General features: G+C 39.9%; 1 protein-coding gene across 3 annotated transcripts in view; it reads right to left on the bottom strand.

Annotated features, from left to right (window-relative positions):
* Nucleotides 1-21,599, bottom strand: part of LOC131050084 (dihydrofolate synthetase) — a 106,917-nt gene that overhangs the window by 25,446 nt on the left and 59,872 nt on the right. For all 3 annotated transcript variants that reach the window (XM_057984218.2, XM_057984220.2, XM_057984219.2), the window contains 4 exons: nucleotides 14,572-14,634; nucleotides 12,064-12,225; nucleotides 10,464-10,658; nucleotides 10,123-10,222 (listed from right to left, as the gene is read on the bottom strand). In XM_057984218.2, coding sequence (XP_057840201.2) covers nucleotides 10,123-10,222; nucleotides 10,464-10,658; nucleotides 12,064-12,225; nucleotides 14,572-14,634 — 520 coding nt within the window. The remainder of the gene's footprint in view (nucleotides 1-10,122; nucleotides 10,223-10,463; nucleotides 10,659-12,063; nucleotides 12,226-14,571; nucleotides 14,635-21,599) is intronic.

Raw genomic sequence — 21,599 nt, 5'->3', positions numbered from 1 at the left:
TGTATTTCCCAAGCTCTCATACAAATTCGAAGTCAAACTGGAAGATGAAGAATGTTCTCCAACCCCACATACACTGGCAGTGAATACAAGCAATACCCTATACACCACGTGGTGTATTTGCTGCAAATGGCATTCCTCCAGCTGCAATGAACCACGTCTCCACTGGAAAGATGGTAGGCTACGCTGAAACCCTACTGAGAATTGATGCCTCTGTCCTTAATCACCACGCACAATGCCTTATAAGTCCGGTGCCAAAGATTGCTGAGGGCTACGTCCCAGCCAATCCTAATCCTGGGGTTTGCGTCCCAGTCTAGAAATCGCTCTCCAGAGCAAATTCATACAAGTTGTCAAATATGCAAAAGATAATCATAGAATGAAGCTCCTATCCCCTTATAACCCATCTCAATTGCAAATCGAACCCTAATTGTCTCCAAGTGGCGTGGTCTAGTGGAAATGTTATAATTTCTTATTTTAAAGTGGTCATGTTACTAGAAAATGACCTTTTTCCCCATAGACAGAAATCCGCTCACTGAATTGCCCTGAGACCAAAGAGAAAGATTTAAAGAATTTCAAGATCTTTCCAACGAGCTATCACACAATAGGATGCGCATCCAGATGAGGCCAAAAATCCCCTTATTACTCCAAAATGGCTAACAACTTAGCCTTATTTAATTATTAAACGCTAACTTAGGAAATATTAAAAATATAACCCAAATAGCCACAAAATGCCCAACTGACATTACAAACCCTAAAATCATCCTGTCACCTGTCTGTGACTGAAGTCGGAAATCAAGGATTCACTGGTAGTCTCATCCCTAAAATCTAGGGATGCTCCTAAAATTTAGGAAACAAGCCCAATCTCTCTGAAACTGAACCCAAAGAGGCATCTCATGGAGACCCAACCTTGGGCATGATCAAACCTCCTAAAAAGTAGGAACTGCCTCTTAAAAACAAGGAATGTCTCCCAACTGATCAATAACTGCTAGAACACCAAGTCTCCAACACTGAATAACCAAACCGGGTCTCTGTCCAACCCTGTCAGCCTACAAGACCCCATAATAAGCTGACTCACATGTCTCTGCTAGACTGAGCTAGAGTGGGGACATGACAGTCCTCCCCTCTCGGAGATGCTTGCCCACAAGCAACTGTAATGCTGGATGCTGTAAAATGCTCTCACCTTCCTAGGTGGCATCCTCTATGGGAAGATCTCTCCATCGAACCAAATACTCTCGAATCACCCGGCTTCTCAGCCGTCGTTCCCTCACCTCAAGAATCTCATCAAGAACCAAAATCAATTTACCCTCCTCATCCATAGGAGGTAACTCGGGTGAAACTGTAATATGCTGTCCAAGTGCCTTTTTCAGGCCAGATACATGAAATACATTATGAATCCTGCTGCCAGGTGGTAACTCAACCTCATATGCAACCTCTCCCACTCGCCTGAGTACCCTGTATGGACCATAAAAACGTGGTTTGAGCTTCTCAGCTCCCCCCCTTTTTAGGGTGCTCTGCCGATATGGTTGTAAGCGCAGAAAGACCATATCATCCACCTCAAATGCTCTCTCAATCCTGTGCCTGTCTGCGTACATCTTTTGCTGATTCTGGGCCTGCTGTAAATTCTCCCTGAGAGATCTCATGACATCCTGGTTCTCCTGTAACCAATCCTGAGCCAAAGGAACTCTACTATCACTAACTGCCAAATCAGTGAAAGATAATGCCTCATATCCATAGAGAGCTCTGAAAGGCGTCATGCCAATGGACATATGGTGAGTGGTATTATAACAATACTCACCCAAATACAACCAACGTACCCATGCTTTTTGTTGCCCTGACACATAGTTACGCAAATATCCCTCAACCCACTTGTTGACTATCTCGGTTTGTCCATCAGTTTGAGGGTGGTAACTAGTACTAGGTGTCAACTCAGTGCCTGTAAGCCTAAAAAGTTCCTGCCAAAAGGAACTCATGAACCTGCTGTCCCTGTCACTCACAATGGTCTTGGGAAGACCATGGAGTCTAAATACCTCCCTGAAAAATAACTCAGCCACCTGTGATGCTGTGAAATCCAGTGCAATGGGAAAGAAGTGGGCATACTTTGTTAGCCTATCCACAACAACATAAATACAATCTTTCCCCTGAACCCGAGGAAGACCTGTAATGAAATCCATTGAGATCCCTGTCCACTTCTGTTCCGGTATAGGTAAGGGTTGCAACAACCCCGCTGGGTAGGTATGCTCCGACTTGTTCTGCTGACAAGTCATACACTCACGGACATGGCGTAAAACATCATCTTTGAGACCCTTCCAAGAGAATCTCTCACGAACCGCCCTGTAAGTCTTACCATATCCTGGATGTCCTGCTGTAGGAGTATCATGGAGAGCATGCAAAATTTGTTCCTTCAACTGAGAACTCGGAACAAGATAAACCCTACCCTTGTAGTAGATAATATCATCTACCACACTATATCTGTCATCCACTATCAAACCATCCATGATCTCACAAGCATGTTGATCCTTGGAATACTCAACTAAGAGTTGAGCCTTCCAATCTGCTGAAATCTCGCTCAATGAGCAAAGGGCAGCCAATGAAGGTTTCCTAGAGAGTGCATCAGCCACAGTATTATTCTTCCCCTTTATGAATTCGATATCGAAGTCATAAGCCTGAATTTTGCTAATCCATTTTTGTTGTCTATCATTAAGCTCTGTTTGATTTATGAAGTATTTCAGACTGTTGTGATCAGTTCTTACCACAAATTTGCTGCCAACAAGATATTGTCTGAATTTGGCTAACGCATGCATGATAGCCAACATTTCCTTGTCGTAGGTAGAGTACAACCTCTCATTAGTTTGCAACTTTCTGCTCTCATAGGCAATGGGATGTTTGTTCTGCATCAACACGGCTCCTATACCAAATCCTGAGGCATCACACTCTAGAACAAAGGGCTGCGAGAAATCAGGTAGTGCCAAGACAGGACAAGTGCTCATCACCTCCTTGAGTCTATCAAAGACCCCCTGCGCTTGTTCTGTCCATTTGAAGGCCCCCTTTTTTGTAAGATCTGTCAAAGGTGCTGCCAACTGAGAGAACCCCTTCACAAATCTCCTATAATAAGCACACAATCCAAGGAATCCACGTAACTCCGTAATGTTCTGAGGGACGGGCCAATTCTGAACTGCCTGAATCTTCTCCTCATGCACCTTCACTCCATCAGCACTGATCACATGTCCCAAATATAACACCTCCCTCAATCCAAACTCACATTTGGAAAGCTTAGCAAATAGAGACTGATCCTCCATTATGCCAAGTACCTCCTCAAGATGTCTGAGATGATCCTCCCAAGTACAACTGTAAATCAATATATCATCAAAGAACACTAGAACCGACTTCCTCAGCTGCTTGTTGAAGATATGGTTCATACAGGACTGGAAAGTAGCTGGTGCATTGGTAAGGCCAAAAGGCATTACTAGGAACTCATAATGCCCATAGTGACAACGGAAAGCAGTCTTGTGTACATCCTCAGCGCGTACACGAATCTGATGGTAGCCTGAACGAAGATCAATCTTAGAGAATAGAAGATCAATCTTAGAGAAATAGACAGCCCCATGTAACTCATCCAACAACTCATCTATGCGCGGAATAGGATATCTGTTTTTTATTGTCTTCTTGTTCAAGGCTCTGTAATCAATACACATCCGTAGAGTCCCATCCTTCTTCTTAACCAACACTACGGAAGAAGCAAACGGGCTAGAACTCGGCCGAATGAAACCCATATCTAATAGTTCATGAATTGTTTTCTCAATTTCATCCTTATAAGCTCTAGGATGACGATATGGGGTAGTAATCACTGGCTTTGCTCCCTCCTCCAACTCTATACCATGCTCAAAACCTCTATCTGGTGGCACTCCAAGAGGTATATCACCAAATACTCTACCATGACGATCCATCACTGACTGAATGTCCACATGAAACACACGGCCATCCTGGGGTGTGGGTGTTTTGGACTTAACCAAACAATGCGTAGCCTAGAGTACATCATTATGCCTGAGGATAGTCTCCATCCTGCGAGAAGTCACTTCCCTAGGTCCACCATCTGAAGCTGCCCTCAAAATCACTTTCTTCCCTCCAGACAGAAACTCCAACTGCATACGGTGGTGATCAATAATGTAACGCCCAATACCCTGTAACCACTGCATGCCCAAAACCACATCATAATCCTCTATAGGAAGCACATAAAAATCATCAGTCAAAGTATAATTCCCCATCTGAATACTAAGCTGTGGAATCCGTTTGGTGCAACCCAAAACTGCACCATCTGCCACCTTCACTTCAAAACCACCAAACTCCTCATACTGCAAGCCACGCCTCTCAACTAATTTTTGATCAATAAAGTTATGCGTAGCACCTGTGTCTACCAAGCTGGTGACCCGCTTACCCTTAAGTGTACCTTTCAACCGGAAGGCATGAAACTTAGGATAACTGGAGAGAGTAGCCATAGCTACTTTGGCTGACGCCAACGGCTCAGGGATGTCTAGCTCCAACTGTGTCTGAACCTGCTCAACATCCTCTGTATCATCCTCAATATCAGTATCAAGAACCTCCTCATCTCCTAACTCAGAAGTCACCTCAATCAAATGAACCTTTCCTTTACCCATGCAACGGTGTCCTGGTTCCCAAGGTTCCTTGCAGGAAAAACATAACTTTTTCCTCCTCAATTCATTCCTCGTTTCCTGATTCATCCAAGGGGTTTTCGCTGAAGTCCCTTCTTTGTTCTGGGACGTATTGGCCTTCTGTGCAGGCCGTGAATCTCTAAATGGTTTCTTATCTGCTTGATAAGAAGTGGGAACAGTATCTAGTCTCAATGTCACCTCAATAGCCTCCTTAAGAGTTGCTGGTTGGAAAGCATGCACTAGTCCCTTTAGCCTATCCTGCAAGCCCTCAATGAACAACATCACACTACGTCTCTGGGGCATATCCGGTACCATCACTGCAATACGTTGGAACTCATTAATATAGGCTTCTGCATGACCGGTTTGTCTAAGGTGAGCCAACTCCCTGTAATAAAGTTCTGTATCCTTACGGTCAAACCGTGCAATGAGACGCTCAGTGAACTCAGTATAGGAGTGAACTAAGGTGTGATCCTGGGTGATCAATCCATGGTGCCACCAATCATAGGCAATCCCCTCTAAATGCAATACAGCAAACTGAATAGCCTCACGCTCAGGCATGGGCCTCAATGAAAGATATATGTCCAGCTTGTGGACCCACGCCCGTGCGCTAGTGTCTCATGTGCCATTATATGGGGCCAATGTAATCTTCCCAGTAGCTCTATTCAAATCATAATTCTGCTGCTCCTGGTGTGGTCTATTACCACGATCTCCCCTGAACCTGGTTGTATCTCTACGCTATGCACAATACTGGGGAAGAGGGAAAACGTCCCTAACCTCAGGGGGTAGAGCTCTCCACTCAGCTGTGGCTGCTAAAACTGACTCTTGGAACCCAACCTTCGGTGGTTCCACTTGTGCTGGTTGTTCACCTGGTATGAACTGAGGAAGCAATGGCCTATTCGTAGTAGGTGTACGATGGCGGTGCCTCCTGCTGGAATGATGGGAACTCCCAACTGAAGATTGGGACTGATGGCTGCTGTGACTACCAGCCACTGAAGGTGACCTACCACGCCTACCTCTGTGTCCATCCATATCCAAACGATCCAAGGTATCTTGTAACCTATCTAATGCCTGGGCGATCCTGGGCTGAGTAGTGATAAGAGTCCTCATCATCTCTCCCTCTTCCTCATCCTGATTTCTTCTGCCGCCCACCTGTTCCTCAGCCATGACTGGAGCCTGTTCTATCCCAAACTCACGCTCGTACTGAGCTCTTCTGCGTGTGTAATACCTATTTATATCCGCTCTACCCGAATGCATAGAAATAAAATCTGATTAACCCCACAGGCTGGCAGAATACATGGCTCTGATACCACTGAAAGATCCTGGATAGATCTTTGCTGTTAACCTGCTGTAATTTTTTATTTTTTATTTTGTTTTCCTGTTTATTTAAGTTTTTCTTATAGAACTAGACAGAAGTGCAGAAAGGGTTGTTTGTTTTTGTGTTTTTGATTGTTTTATAGCATAGGAAGGAATAGATAACAGCAAATATGAAGCAATACTGAAATAAATGAGGTATACAGCAAAAGTCAGAATTATTGCAAATCGTACCAGGCAGATTTGTCTGAATTACAAAGCCAAACAATGAATCCAATGTATTTCCCAAGCTCTCATACAAATTCGAAGTCAAACTGGAAGATGAAGAATGTTCTCCAACCCCACATACACTGGCAGTGAATACAAGCAATACCCTATACACCACGTGGTGTATTTGCTGCAAATGGCATTCCTCCAGCTGCAATGAACCACGTCTCCACTGGAAAGATGGTAGGCTACGCTGAAACCCTACTGAGAATTGATGCCTCTGTCCTTAATCACCACGCACAATGCCTTATAAGTCCGGTGCCAAAGATTGCTGAGGGCTACGTCCCAGCCAATCCTAATCCTGGGGTTTGCGTCCCAGTCTAGAAATCGCTCTCCAGAGCAAATTCATACAAGTTGTCAAATATGCAAAAGATAATCATAGAATGAAGCTCCTATCCCCTTATAACCCCTCTCAATTGCAAATCGAACCCTAATTGTCTCCAAGTGGCGTGGTCTAGTGGAAATGTTATAATTTCTTATTTTAAAGTGGTCATGTTACTAGAAAATGACCTTTTTCCCCATAGACAGAAATCCGCTCACTGAATTGCCCTGAGACCAAAGAGAAAGATTTAAAGAATTTCAAGATCTTTCCAACGAGCTATCACACAATAGGATGCGCATCCAGATGAGGCCAAAAATCCCCTTATTACTCCAAAATGGCTAACAACTTAGCCTTATTTAATTATTAAACGCTAACTTAGGAAATATTAAAAATATAACCCAAATAGCCACAAAATGCCCAACTGACATTACAAACCCTAAAATCATCTTGTCACCTGTCTGTGACTGAAGTCGGAAATCAAGGATTCACTGGTAGTCTCATCCCTAAAATCTAGGGATGCTCCTAAAATTTAGGAAACAAGCCCAATCTCTCTGAAACTGAACCCAAAGAGGCATCTCATGGAGACCCAACCTTGGGCATGATCAAACCTCCTAAAAAGTAGGAACTGCCTCCTAAAAACAAGGAATGTCTCCCAACTGATCAATAACTGCTAGAACACCAAGTCTCCAACACTGAATAACCAAACCGGGTCTTTGTCCAACCCTGTCAGCCTACAAGACCCCATAATAAGCTGACTCACATGTCTCTGCTAGACTGAGCTAGAGTGGGGACATGACAAAGATCAGTCAGTGATACAAACTTAGGAACTTTCAAGTTGGGAGAATTAAGAAAGAGAATATTTGGTCAAGACAGACATCCTCCAACAACTACTACCAAGAAGATAGTCAAAAGCAGAATTGTAGTAGTTGTCGGCTTCCCTACTACCATCCAGTGCCCGGATCTGATCATGGAATGTGCAAAACATTATGACGTTGAAAAAAGAGCGATTTTGGCACCTAATAGCATAATCTTGACAAATCTTAATGCTAAAGCAATAGGTGAAGCTTTTGGAATCCTCGCATTCCAATCCATGATGTACAAGACCAAGGAAAGAGCAACTTTGATTTATGATTCTAGAATTGAGAGATGCGCTAAATCATCAACTAAAAATAGATGCAGAAGCCAATGCTTCATGTTTCAAAGATGCCCAAGCAAATCACCAGCATGGACTTCAAGCAAGAATATGGTGATCTTGTGTTGATGATGAGCCGGGTTATGGGATGTCCATAGGCTTACATCTTCGAGTCTTGGATGTTTTACTTCATGAGGAACTAATGGATGTCATAAAGGTGGTAGATTGGGCGAGAATAATTAGCAATCTAGACGAGCAGCTGATGAATTTGAAGTCATCCCAGTCCTTCTACATGAGCTCGTATATTGTCTACATGTTGGCTAGAATGGGCAAGTTCAGTGAATTATCAAGCAAAGGACGCGTGGGATGCGATCCAGGACAGTTAAAGGTCTACAAGTGTTATCCACAATTGCACTTATACGACCCTACTTCTTTCAAGAAAGCAAGCGACACCTTCACTATGCATATTGCCAAATCTTTGCAAGGAGGAGTTCACATAAGGTTGTCACAAGAGGCAAGGAAGTTCGTAAAGAAGTATGGGGCCTGGCACATTCAATTTCCAAAATTTACCTACATTTGAGTCCAAGGATTCTTTGCCCAGCCGTATAGACTCCCAAGATATCCAACAAACAAGATGGTGCTATTGGAAGTAATCAGACAATTGATTGCCTATGACAAGATTCAAAGAAGAAGACGAAGATTGGGCTCGAATTTCCAATTGTCACAGGAGATTATGATTAAATGTGTCCATCATTGGCAAAAGTGGAGAAGTAAATTGCTATTCTACCACCTAGCACCCCATACTGCAAGGAAAATTTTCAATTCGTATGATAAGATAAGGATGGTAGCTAGCGTAAAGCATAGGTACAAAATGCAATTGGAGGATTATTGGGCTAACACCAAGGATGACAATGAAATAAAAAAAAAGATGTTTTCCAGATTGCCTCTTAAGTTGATAAGAATTTGTGAAAACATCCAAGTGCTGGACCAGAAAGAATAAGATGTGAATACGCTTCAGCCGGATTATGAAAAGGAAAAAGATAAGCCAATTTAAGCACCCAATGGGTCAAAACCAGAAATTGATGATTTAGATGTCTCAAGCAGGCCAGTTATGAACTTCACTAGGCATTGGGTTGAACGTCACATCGCAAAGTTGAAGACAAAGAATGCCCACCTGACTTACAATTTGATGCAAGACTTGGAGTCCTAGGATGAGGCGATTGAAGGATCATCAAGAACTCAGGCCCACGAAAAAACAATTCCACAAGAAAGGATAAAACGTAGAAAAGAGAAAAGAGTTTCTGGGAATTCACAGGTAAGGAAAAGGAAGGAGGGTCCACAGAGATAGAATTTAGGTTCTATTAAAGAAATAACTAGAAAACTAATAACCATAGTTGAACTACTCGACAAAAACAAAAACTTGCCAAGGCCCAAAAAAAAACTCAACAAAAACTCGGCAACTTAAAAATTTGCTTAATTTTAATTAGAAGTGCATTTTTTTGCAAAATTTAGTGAGGAGATGCATCCAATGAGTCAATAAATGAGTACACAAAATAAACAAGCTAAGTCTAGATATATTTGATTGATTTAAATGCAAATTGGGTTTAAAATGGCATACTATTGTGGAATGTTGATGGCTGATAGACTGAAACAAAATGAAATAGCAAATTGTTTATGTAAAACCAAAAGTAAATACTACATCAAAACATTTTACATCTTGCTCTTCCTAGCTCTAGTGAAAACTAGGGGAGAGGTAGAACTAGAGGGTCTAGTCCTAGGAGTCCGATTTGGCTCCTCCACCTCACCAAAATGAGGTTGAGGGAAGCACCCCTTGCGGGGGTCTAAGGGTGTGTGTGTGTGTGTGTGAGAGAGAGAGAGAGAGAGAGAAAGGAGATAAAGGAAGAGTGATAGGGAGATAGATAGGTCTAGAATTCAGGGCAGATAAAGTGAGTGAGATGGAGAGAGCGAGAGAATGCTGATAGGAGCCTACTGACTACTGAAACTTGACAGCCTGAAAATTTAAAAGATCTTCTAAAACTTAAAATTCACTTTATAACTCCTATAGATCTGAAACCACTCTCCAACATACTGCCAATATATACATGAAATATAACTTAAAAGTATAAGTCACATGTAAATACTCGCAGAGCAAAAAAAACTCTCGAATAGCTAATTCAGATCCAAATAAAACTGAAGCGGCCCACTAGATGCCATTTAAAAGATAATATGACAAAGGAAACATATTTGGCACTCACAAGTTATAGACAATAATACCCATAAATTGAAACAGATTTCAATAGATTGACAGAAAATAAATTGGTGAAACTTTAACTACTAGATGGTAAAACTCAAAGCTAGATATTTGAATTTATCAATTACCAGAAATAAGCGAAGTCAAGAATTTGATGAAACATCATAAGAATTACCTTGGCTACGAAGACAAAGAGCAATACATACGGCTGTAACTGCATTCTGCAGTTGGTGGTATCCAATCATGCGAAGCCTCACGCCAAATAATTCAATTGTCTACAGAAAGTATGTTCATTGGTGAAACAGGAAAAAATTATCACTTAATGCTGGGCCTATCATAATTCTCTAGTTCTATAGGGTAGCAACCAATATCTATAGAAAGGAAATATTAAGCAATCTAATGACTAGCATTTATAAGATATAGAAAGATGTTTTTAAAATGAACAGTAAGACACATGCAAAGCTCACAATGCCATGATTCTCTTTCCAATTGTTGAATATAATTGACAATGATTACCGTTTGTGGATCATTTTCATCAAGCTTGACCAAAATATCAGCATATTGACATGGTTGATCACTTGTGGAATCTAATTTGGTAATTGTACTATTAATCCCAGGACCAAATGCTGATGTTACTGGTGCATTCATTGAGGCCGCTGTCTTGCGAAGAATATACTCAATTCGTGGTTCAAATGGACCACCAAGTATCACCTAGAAGAATCAAACAGCCTCTTCAAAATTGAAACATCATATTATGTAAATTGAACTTCTATCATCCAACTAATCCAACAAGTAAATAAGGAAATTATAGCCAATTCTTCTCATAAATGTTTCAAGTTATTTAAAGCAGTCATTAAATACAATTAAAAAGTTACGACTGTATTATCAGTTTCTTCTGCTCGTTAATTTTCAACATTGGTCCTAATTGAAATCCGACATATCATATGTAAGAGCCATGAACTATCTCTACAGCGCCGCAAAAGAAAGTTGTTACTCCCATTGACTGTAAATTACATCAATTCTTATCAATTTGTTTGCTATTTTAGCTCCCTTCAAAAAAGAACTGGAGCTGAAGAGAGGACAAAGGAGATTCTTATAGAGAAGCCTTTCCAAAAAGCATAAAATGGCAGTTTGCACTTTGCACCTTAGGACAAGGTATATAAATTCAATGACTCTCGACACAAGGACAAAGCTTCCAAGCTGAATAACAAACTCCTTGCTGTGAAATCATTTGAAGATAGTGTAAGAGTTGCAACAGTTTGTGGGAAAAAATCCTCAGAGACAGACATGATTATGGAATTCCCATCATGCGTACATACAAAGTTCAGAGGTTCCCTCATGGATCAGGCATTGAATAATTTATGTAATGATCAAGCCATAATTTAGTCACATTCCTTTTGAAGGTAGAAAATTGCAGATTAATGTCTTCTAGGAGGGCACTCACTCTGCAGCCAGACTCCCCAGGGTCATGCGCATTCAACATCTCAAGCTTCATTTCTTAGAGGAGAGATAGATCAAGGTTAAGATTACTGGAGTAAAGGAATTAGAGAAGGAATTTTCATCTAAAGATAGAAAATAGATTTCCCCCTGTAAATGGCCCCCAGGATACAATAACTTCTGGTAAATTATTCAGTGAAAGGTGAGTACCTGATATATTGAACATCTACATTATGAAACCAACAACCTGAGGAAGCTGAAGCTTTAACATTTAGGAATTAGATTAGTTATGGAACATCATTTTTTCTAGATATGGTAGAGGTTGATTCCAAGCACTTAATTAACTTGATCAATAATGATTCCAGACAACAGACTATCAATAAGATATCGGCATTGCTCATAAGGAATTAGGAGATTTAACACATATTTCAAGGTAATTACACTAAATGATATTAGTTGATCCATAAATGTCAAGATGGCCCATGTACAAAACAGAAGCATCCGGATAAATCAAGGGAAAGTCATTGGTTTGGAGGTAGCAAAGTGATAAATAAGCACATGAGGACCAATGTGAAAATTATTGGTCTTAAAGAAAAATCATCAGAAGCATGAAAATATTGGAGATATAAATGCTGCATATTTGTTCCCAATAATGACATAAAGGTAGTAAATACAGAACTGGGCATCCTTCTTTGATGATGCCTGACTTTGAAATTGCAATGCTCTCTAGAGAACCTCCCAGGGCATCCATATGTTCCATCCCAATTGTTGTGATAACAGACATAGAAAGCCCCTTGCTGTGTATAACATTGGTGGCATCGCGTGCTCCACCTAGACCAGCCTGCAAGATATAAGAGCATGTTTGGTAAATTCAATTTGACTTTACAGAAAGGAATGCTACTTTTGCAGTATCTATTCCCTACATGTTTCTTTACCAAGAATATAGGCACAGTCAACAAAGTTACAAACAATGTAGCTGAAGTGAAAATATAACATCCATAGCTTTTTATTCATTTAATATTTATAACAAATAAAAAATGAGTACTTCCCCTTATTCTAGATATTTATGTCAGAAAAAAAAAATTTGTCCGAATATGGGTTCAGGAATTCTATCATGCATCTACAAGAGATATCAAATTCAATAGAACATAATCTCACTTCATAAAAAGGGCATACAGTTATACTTAAATGATACAATAACTGCTAGAACCTGGAACATATTTTCCACAGAAGAAACTTTATTTACTCATAGAACGAGGAAAACAGAACAAAAGCCACCAAATACATAATACAATCAGTTGCATAAAGCTTTACAATACAGCCTCAACTCTGATGTCAAAATATCTAGTCAAAATTCTGCCAAGAGAAGAAGAAGCATTGGGTAGCATTTCACATCATCATTCACAACACCCAATAAACAAAGTAACTCTTTATAGGTAATGAGAATAGCATGAAATGTTAAGAACCGAGGTGAAACTTACAATAAAATCTTCTTCAAAGTGTACGCAAATCTGAAATAAGTTTCTTTCAACAAGATTACCATAAAAGATTATTATGTAGATGCATAAATCAACAATAACAATGAAATCAGCAAACCATATAGACACAGGATTTACATGGAGAAACCATTTTGAAAAAACACTCCACTAGAGAAAGAGAACAAGTATGTATTAATCTCCAACGTACATGATACAATATCAACACATTGACACTCGACACTCTTAACAACATTTCGACAATACTTGTGTAGTTACAAACAATGATATGAAGCCACTATTTCATGCCTCCAATATATAGGCAAGAAGAGAGGCCAAAACCATGGTATCATACAAAAACCTGAAGCCCACCATGGAGAGAATCATCCAAGAATAGTAAATAGTAAATACATGATGACTTCACATGGGTGTCACATGGGCTCAATCAATGAGCCCCCAAATAGAAAACATAACTGCAAAGGCATCTTTGACTAACAAATCCTTGACAGCTCACATCCTCAAGTCTAGAGCTCCATTTTGGGGTCCACAAAACTTGTGTGGGCCCCATCCATCATTACAAGATTCTCCACTTTCCTATAGTGCCTAGGAATGGTAAAGTGCCTTCAATGAATTCAAAGTTAACCATAACTGCTATTACAGTGCCCCACCTCTTCCACGAATCCATATGACTAATGTCACAATTCTAAGGAATCTAAATTACAAATTATTTCTCCGATAACAGCCTAGGTGTCTAACTACACCTTCCAGAGTGTTGGAGACACATAAAATATACACAGGACTGCAAGGTAAAGGGCACCTTAATCCTAACATGAATGCCTTTCATAAAAAACAAAATTTCCAATTGAAAAAATGGAAAAGTAATTTTACCTCCATGACAAATGCACTATCTCATTCTTGAAACTCCAACTATGTTCTCCATAATAAACACGATAAGCAAAAGAAGCAATACATCAGAGACTGAAACAATTTGGTACAGAGGTATAATCACATTTAAAAATATCATAATATGAAATAGGCCCCTGGGATTTTGTGAGCTTTATGATAATGAGGTCTTACAATTTATAATATTGTGAAAGCTATATTAAGGACCTTACGTTCCAAGATCCAGTTCCATGCACCATAAAATCTTCAAACTCAACCAAAGGAATTGACATATTGAAAATGCCTGTCGCTACTATAGCTATAGAACTGTGTACGATAATATGTAATAGCCATCACTAGTATGTATTACATTATTTCTTACATAAATCCACGGGACAAGCAAAACCAGGAGATGAAAATTAAAAACACAAGTTAGAAATTTTACTCCTGAATTGCATAATACAATTTGTTAACTTGATACATAGAACATCCTTCTAAAAGAAAAGATTACAGAATAAAAATTCAACAGTATCTGATATAGATTTACGATAATAGAACAAACACAATCCTGCTATAAGAAGCTAAGAAATTATGCTTGTCTCTATGATGCAACATATCAATTTTGAACCCCACTAGAATTAGGAGGAAAGATGAGTCCATATTTAGTAACAAATGGGAAGGATAAAGTATTAAAGCTTTAGAAGACAAAGTAGTTAATCAGAGGAACACATAATGATAAAACATATACTCACGGAGCATATACAGAAGATCCAATATTCATTCCCTCACTTCACAAAAACAAATGTTATGTACTAAGAATAGATATTTACCTCTACCACTGCAATATCAACTCCCTGCTGAGCAAAGTACTTAAAAGCCAATGCTGTCATAACCTGTGGATTATAGACAACATTAAATTCAAGACATACTTTTGCTAAATTATGCAAGTCAACAAAAATAGCTGCTTTAGTTTGAGCAATATCTCAAATGCAATTGAGAATAAGAAACCATTATATCATTCGACACATGAAAAATTCCAGTCCAGCGCACAAGTTATTTTGCAGAGTAAGAGAATTCAATCTATAAGATGTTTCGGAAAAAAAAAAGGATTGTTATACTAACTTTATCAATATGGCAAAATATCTGAAGAAACTACAGAAATAGACTTTGTTAGGAATTGTAAAATCATTCTGATGTAATTTATGTATATGATGACACCTTTTGGTGTAAATACTGGCAAGATTGACCATTTAGGATGTTATTTTTTCCAAGACATAAGAATAGGTGTAGTTGGCATAAAACACATATTGTTATGTTTGATAATTTTGCTTACCCGACAATGTATTAAATAATTGTATTAAGTGGGTTGTCACTCTCAGGTAGTTATGCGTCGGTTGGTTGACGGTTGTGTACCTCTCGGCAAATGGTACACAACCATTGAGTTCTTTAAATATGTTGTGCACCGGCAAGGAAAGTAGTACGACATAGTAAGGTCAATTGTAATCCTTGGCTGACCATCTCTGGTCTTCTTCTTTGTAATAATTGCATGTGCGAATAAAGATATATTTTACTGTCGTGTCTAGAATGCATTGTCATGTACATTATTATTCTCTGTATTTAATTTACCAATTGTAGCGGTAAACATTTTGGCGTCGTTGCCTTAAAAGAAATCGGGTCAGCCTTGAGTGATTCATGTCCGTAGACTCCATTAAAGGTGAGAAGAGGCCACAGGGTGGTCAAGACCAAGCGATTAGGTGATTTGCTAACCCTCGGCCGGAGGGAGCACAGAGACGAGTCGGAGCCTGGAAGTACTCGGAGTGTTGGGACGCTGGGGGTGGACATGTAGAGGACGCACTCGTGTCTGAGAGTGCAAGGAAAGCACTGGAACGTAGCGGTCAGAATAGTCCACTGGAGTGTTGGGGATGCTAAAGGTGTACGTGTAGAGGACGCTTGCATAGCTGAGAGTGCAGGGAAAGCATTGGAACGTAGTGGCCGAAACAATCCACCAAGGTTCGACACACAAGGTGAATACACACAGTACCTTCTAATGAAAACAATGGTGACCACCCAGGAGAAGCAAAAATTGTTGAAGTTCACGAGGGATGGATCAGAGGATCCCATACGACACTGCAAAACATATATAACCATTTGGGAGGCAAATAGCCAAGATGACAAGGACTACTGGCTGAAGGCATTTCCTGCCACCCTTCAGAGGATCGCCATTGACTGGTACACAGACCTTGATGCCCAGCACAAGACGAGATGGAGTGATTTGAAGAAGGCGTTCCAAGAGGAATTCAAACTCCTGAGGGATGACAACGAGATCGTGGCCGAAATCTATAATACCAAGCAAGGGAAAATTGAGAGTGTACGCGCTTACAATCGTAGGCTCAAAGAACTATTGAACAAGATGGAGAACCAGCTAGCCAACGAGTTGAAGAAAAGGTGGTTCACGGAGGGATTGATACCCTCACTGCACAAGAAGATGAAAGTAGTGCCTCCATCCTCGTACGCCGATGCTTACAATCGGGCGATGGACATCGAGAGTGAAAACAAAACCTCCTCCCAAGAGAAGAGGAAGACTGAAGATGATGAGAGCATCGAAGGTAGCAGTGACGAAGAATCCAAAACCATACGAGCCCTTCGATGGGACATGTTGAGAATGATGAAAGAATTGAAGGCTAAGAAAGGAACCAACAAAGAAGGTAATGAACTATGGTGTACTAAGTACAAAAGTGAGGAGCACACAAAAGGTAATTGTCCTAGAAATATGTTTTCTGAGATTTGCCAAGTGTTGGGGCATTCAATCAAGGAGTGCCTGTACAATTTGAAGATGAGATGTACACAAGTACTCTTCACACAAGGAGAGTCTAGCCCATCAAAATCACAAAATGTATCACCAAGTGGTTATGGAAATCAACGAGGGCAAAACCAAATAGAGTACGACTCCAGAGGACGTCCTATCATACAATGTCGACAATGTAGTGAATGGGGACACTTTGCGAGAGATTGCCAGAACAAGAAAGACAATGTACAATTATTGTGCAAATGGTGTGGACCAGGTGACCATGAAGACACCAACTGTCCAAAGCAGAAAGGGGCAAATACATTGGACGTCAAAGAGCCAGACGAAGAGGTACTCGCAATCACGAGGTTAAAAAGCAAAAAAGCAATGTACCCCGATCCCCGTACAGAGAAGGAAAGACTCTGAGAGGCCAAGGCGGATGTTGAACGGGCGATGGCAGAGGAGCGAAGGGCCTCACATGATGCCGCCAATACTCCACCACGGTCGAAGTCCGAGAAAACTGTCATAAAACAAATGTTGCAAGCTATCGTACCAATATGAGTATCTGACCTTTTGTAGACTATTCCACAATTGAAAATGGCCCTCACAAATGTAGTTGGCGACAATATTGTTGGCCAGGAACGTCGCGAACCGATGACAAAATCACCTAGCACATCTGTCATGGACCAGCCAGTGGCAAAACCATCTGGTACATCGACTGCGGACCCCATGTTGCTCACTGTGAGTATTGGTCAGGAGCCAACTGTAAGAAATGGGGATCATAGGACGGAAGCTGACCAATGCCATCGTAGACAGTGGCTCTGGAGTAAATATATTGCCGGAAGAAACATGGAGGGGTCTAGGCAAACCAACTCTCTGGCCACCAACATTCCAACTTGTAAGTGCCGACCAACATGGTATCAAACCCTTGGGAACACTTATGGCACAAAAGGTTGTTATCGACACCCAACATTTCTCCCTCAACTTCATCATCATTCCACTAGAGCAAAAGACCTATGATGCCCTCCTCGAAAGAGGTTGGTTGATCATGGCGAAGGCAAATCATAACTGGAAGAAGAACACACTCTCCATCGAGAGTAAAGGGCATAAAGTATGTGATTGACGTGAGGAACCAAGCAGTGAGTGAAGAACTGGCATCCTCCCACTCAGAGTCTGAAGGTGGAGAGTTTGGTATGGATGAAGAGAGTAAAGGCATGGAACCCAATGATGAAGGGGTGCTTGAACTAGAAGATTGCTCTGAAGATGAGACGAATTCCCTAAATGGACTATTCCACTGGCAAATGGAAGACTATGAGGTATTTTCACTAACATGTAATTTTCTTGAAGCTACAACTCCTGGTGAAGAGCAACTGATGAAAGCATGTAAAGTTATGAATGATACATCTGGTAGTACGGAGATGGAGTGGACGAGAAAAGCCCACTAGCGAAGGGCATAGACCGTACAAACAAAGGATCCTGCACGAAAGGAAATCATACCTATACGGAGTCAAATTGTATGCCAACATATTGTAAAAAAATATGGACTTGAGAGGAAAAATCAAACTGAAGGAACCATACAAGCCACAACAAATTCCAAGCAAATCAAGTAGACAAGAAGATCTTGAGAAAGCATCAGGCGAAGTTGTGCACAAACAATAGAGTGGAATATTGGAGTCAATTTCGTATGAACAGAGGAGGCAAAAGAGTACGAACCCATATGACATCAAGGAGAGGACGGTGAGGAGATGCCCTACACAACCGTATGGAATTATTTTGATTGCACAAAAAAAGGACGTTCATACAATTCCGTACGAGGAAGGAAGGCCATCGACGACAGCATTAGAATTTCGTACAAGTTCGTACAAGGAGAAGACGTTGCACAAAGAGGGAAAGTACCGTACAAATCCATACGGGATATTCAGCTTGGCGAGGGGGAAAAATTTTGTATGCAAACAGAAGACTTTCGTATGACGATGACGGAAATTCGTACAAGACGTCGAGGAATCCAAGGAAAATTTGTTGGCATATGTACAAGACTGGAGAGAATCCGTACGGAATTACCTGAAGGAAGAAATTTGTACAACATCCGTACGAAGAAATAATCAAAGCATGCAGAAAGTTTGTATGGTGACCATTTTGGAATGGAATTTGGTGCGAAAGTAATTCCGTATGGTCAGACCTGGACAAAAGAGAAACAATTACTGTACGAAGAGAAGAGGTGGTCTGTACGTGGTCCAGACCGCACGTCGTATGGCTTTGAGCCAGAAATTGCAAAAAATAATCACCAGAGAGGAAGTTGGGAGCCGTACATGGAGGTGCCACCTGGGTCGTGCGGGATAGACTCTCACTGGAGACTATTGTTTGGCTTCATGTTTTTGGCGTCTCAAAAATCATAAAAATCATGTGCACCATGGAGTTCCATGTGGAGCTACCCACAGACCCCCGCAAGGAGCACTGCCCCTTGACCCCGTTGGGGGCATTGCCCCCAAACCCCCTTTTGATTTGGCAAGTACACTACATGTTGGGGTTGTCCAGTACAAGTCTTGTCCTACACTCTTGTCATTAGTCTTTCCAGATATTACTTGATGATTACTTGTCGTCTAGAAGATGACTTTTTCTTTTGGGGGGGGGGATAATGTAGTTGGCATAAAACGCATATTGTTATGTTTGATAATTTTAGTTACCCGACAGTGTATTAAATAATTGTATTAAGTGGGTTGTCACTCTCAGGTACTTATGCGTCGGTTGGTTGATGGTTGTGTACCTCTCAGCCGGCAAGGTAAATAGTACGATATAGTCGGGTCAATTGTAATCCTTGGCCGAACATCTCTAGTCTTTTTCTCTGATATAGTTGCATATGCGAATAAAGATATATTTTACTGTCGTGTCTGGTATGCATTGTCATGTACATTATTATTCTCTGTATTTAATTTACCAGTTGTAGTGGTAAACAATAGGCATCTTGAGGAAAGTATCTGCTATTGGGAAACTATATTTCCTACAGTGAATCACCCCAACTTTTTCTATAAGGTGTACCAAGAAATGGGGAATTCATTAGTAAACAACATTAAAGCTTGCAAAATGTGGTCAGCAGAATGTGCCAAGTTTGTTTATAAATAAATATTAGCTAGCCGAAGGTATAAAATGTGTAGAAGTTATTTCATAAATAAATTTATGTTATGTAATTGTGTTTATTGTCCTTGACGAGTAGTTGTTACTTGACCGTTACAGTGGTAATCTTAACCAACCGCAAAATACAATATATGTACTCATTTTGTGAGTGTCGCGGACCTATTATCATTGTCATGTGCAAAAAGCATATTAGAATAAATGATCCATCTTTCATAAGTTATATTGTACTTTGTATTTTGTCATGAGCCATACCTGAACCTGGTATTTGATTTTATTATAATATGATATATGTATATCTTGCTCTAATAATATGACAAATTAATAATTCATTAATTGACTTGTTAGAATTAATAAATTATTGTCTCAATAAAATTGTCTAATAAGATCATCGATTTGTTTCCAATATGTATTACATGACATTATTATTATCGATCCACATAAATAAGATGGGCAGATTTGTTGGTTGAAATTTTGTACACCTCAACAGATGTACAAAATTGTGGATTTCAGCCACAACGTGTGAGTAAATACTCTCCTAATTCTAAGGGAAGGCTCCCCCTATCTAAACTAATTTAATATGGATGGGACAACAGTTTTCCTTCTTCTCTCAAGAAAAACTATATTCTTTCCCCTTCACAGAAAAGAATAGCAATTAAAAGCAAATATTAGTAATAACTTGTACCATAAAATGAAAAAGAGGAAATGAAGTTTCCTGAAAAGCCAAAGATTTTTGTCACTTCCTCAGGGACGGGAAAACAATATCAAGCTCAAAGTCTTGAATATCTGTGATCCTATCAACCTTTTCTAATAATAACTTTCAGAACCAAATGCAATATACAACAGCACAAAGTCTGCAAATAAAATGCACTCTAAAACTAATCTATATGAGAATTTATCACAAACACAAAGTCTTGAGATACTTCTCAACTCTAATTGTAATTCTTCAACTAATTCCACTCCCAATAGCTGCAACACAAAGTCTGCAATTAGATGAAGTGAAGCTCTCTCTTTAGCAGCCTTCTACAATCTTCAAAGTAAGCACAAATTTATACCCAAAATGACACAAGAACACAAAGGGACAAAGCAAGACTTCAACACAAGTCTGAAATTCCTCACTTCTTTTGTATTACTCAAAGATGGCAAATTTACAACTATAAAGCTCAAAGTCTTTATGAGTAGAAAATCCTACAGAGTTTGCTTGGATTCCAAAAAGATAAAAAGGTACAATAGACCCCCTCAAGTATTTATAGGAGAGAGGTCTTGAGAAAAAGGTGGGAGGATCCCAACTAACTTGAGAAATTCTCTCAACCACCATAACTTATTACAACTACTAACTAAGACTTATTCAAGATTACAAGTCCTATTCTAAATTGACTTGTAATCAGCTTACTTGTAATTACAAAAGTGCAAGTGATCAACTTGTAATTACAAAAGTGTTTCTACAAGTAAACTTGTCAAAAGAAAAACTACAATTGTGAAATTACAATTCTGAAATATAAACTGTGTTGAAAACACTTATATGATAGCATGTTTGACCATGTATTCTTCAAACTTCTAGATAATTCCTTGTAGCTCATCACGATTTGGCTCATGGGTGTTCTTAGCAACAATCATTGTTTTGACAATGGTATCACTGAAACTAAGAATTGTAGGATTATGCCTCTCAAGAGTAGCCTGGATTTCTTGTGGAAAGATTTGGTACTTCACCAAGGCTTGGATTGATGCAACTGAAAATTATTCATCCTGCCATTCCTGCTGAATCTTCCTTCTCAAATCTGAAAGAACATCTTTTGGCAACAACTCCACATTTTGATTTACAATTTTACAAAGACTTTCTCACAGTGAGAAACAACATCTTGCAACACTTCCATGCGCAATCCCATAGTATCATCAATTTCTTCAATAAGTGATTTCAGGACAAGGGACTTATTTTCTAGAAGT

The sequence above is a fragment of the Cryptomeria japonica genome, chromosome 8 (genome assembly GCF_030272615.1).
Source record: "Cryptomeria japonica chromosome 8, Sugi_1.0, whole genome shotgun sequence".
Taxonomy (NCBI): Eukaryota; Viridiplantae; Streptophyta; class Pinopsida; order Cupressales; family Cupressaceae; genus Cryptomeria; species Cryptomeria japonica.
Note: the sequence above shows the minus strand (reverse complement) of the source record. Positions and strands in the feature narration are given on the sequence as shown.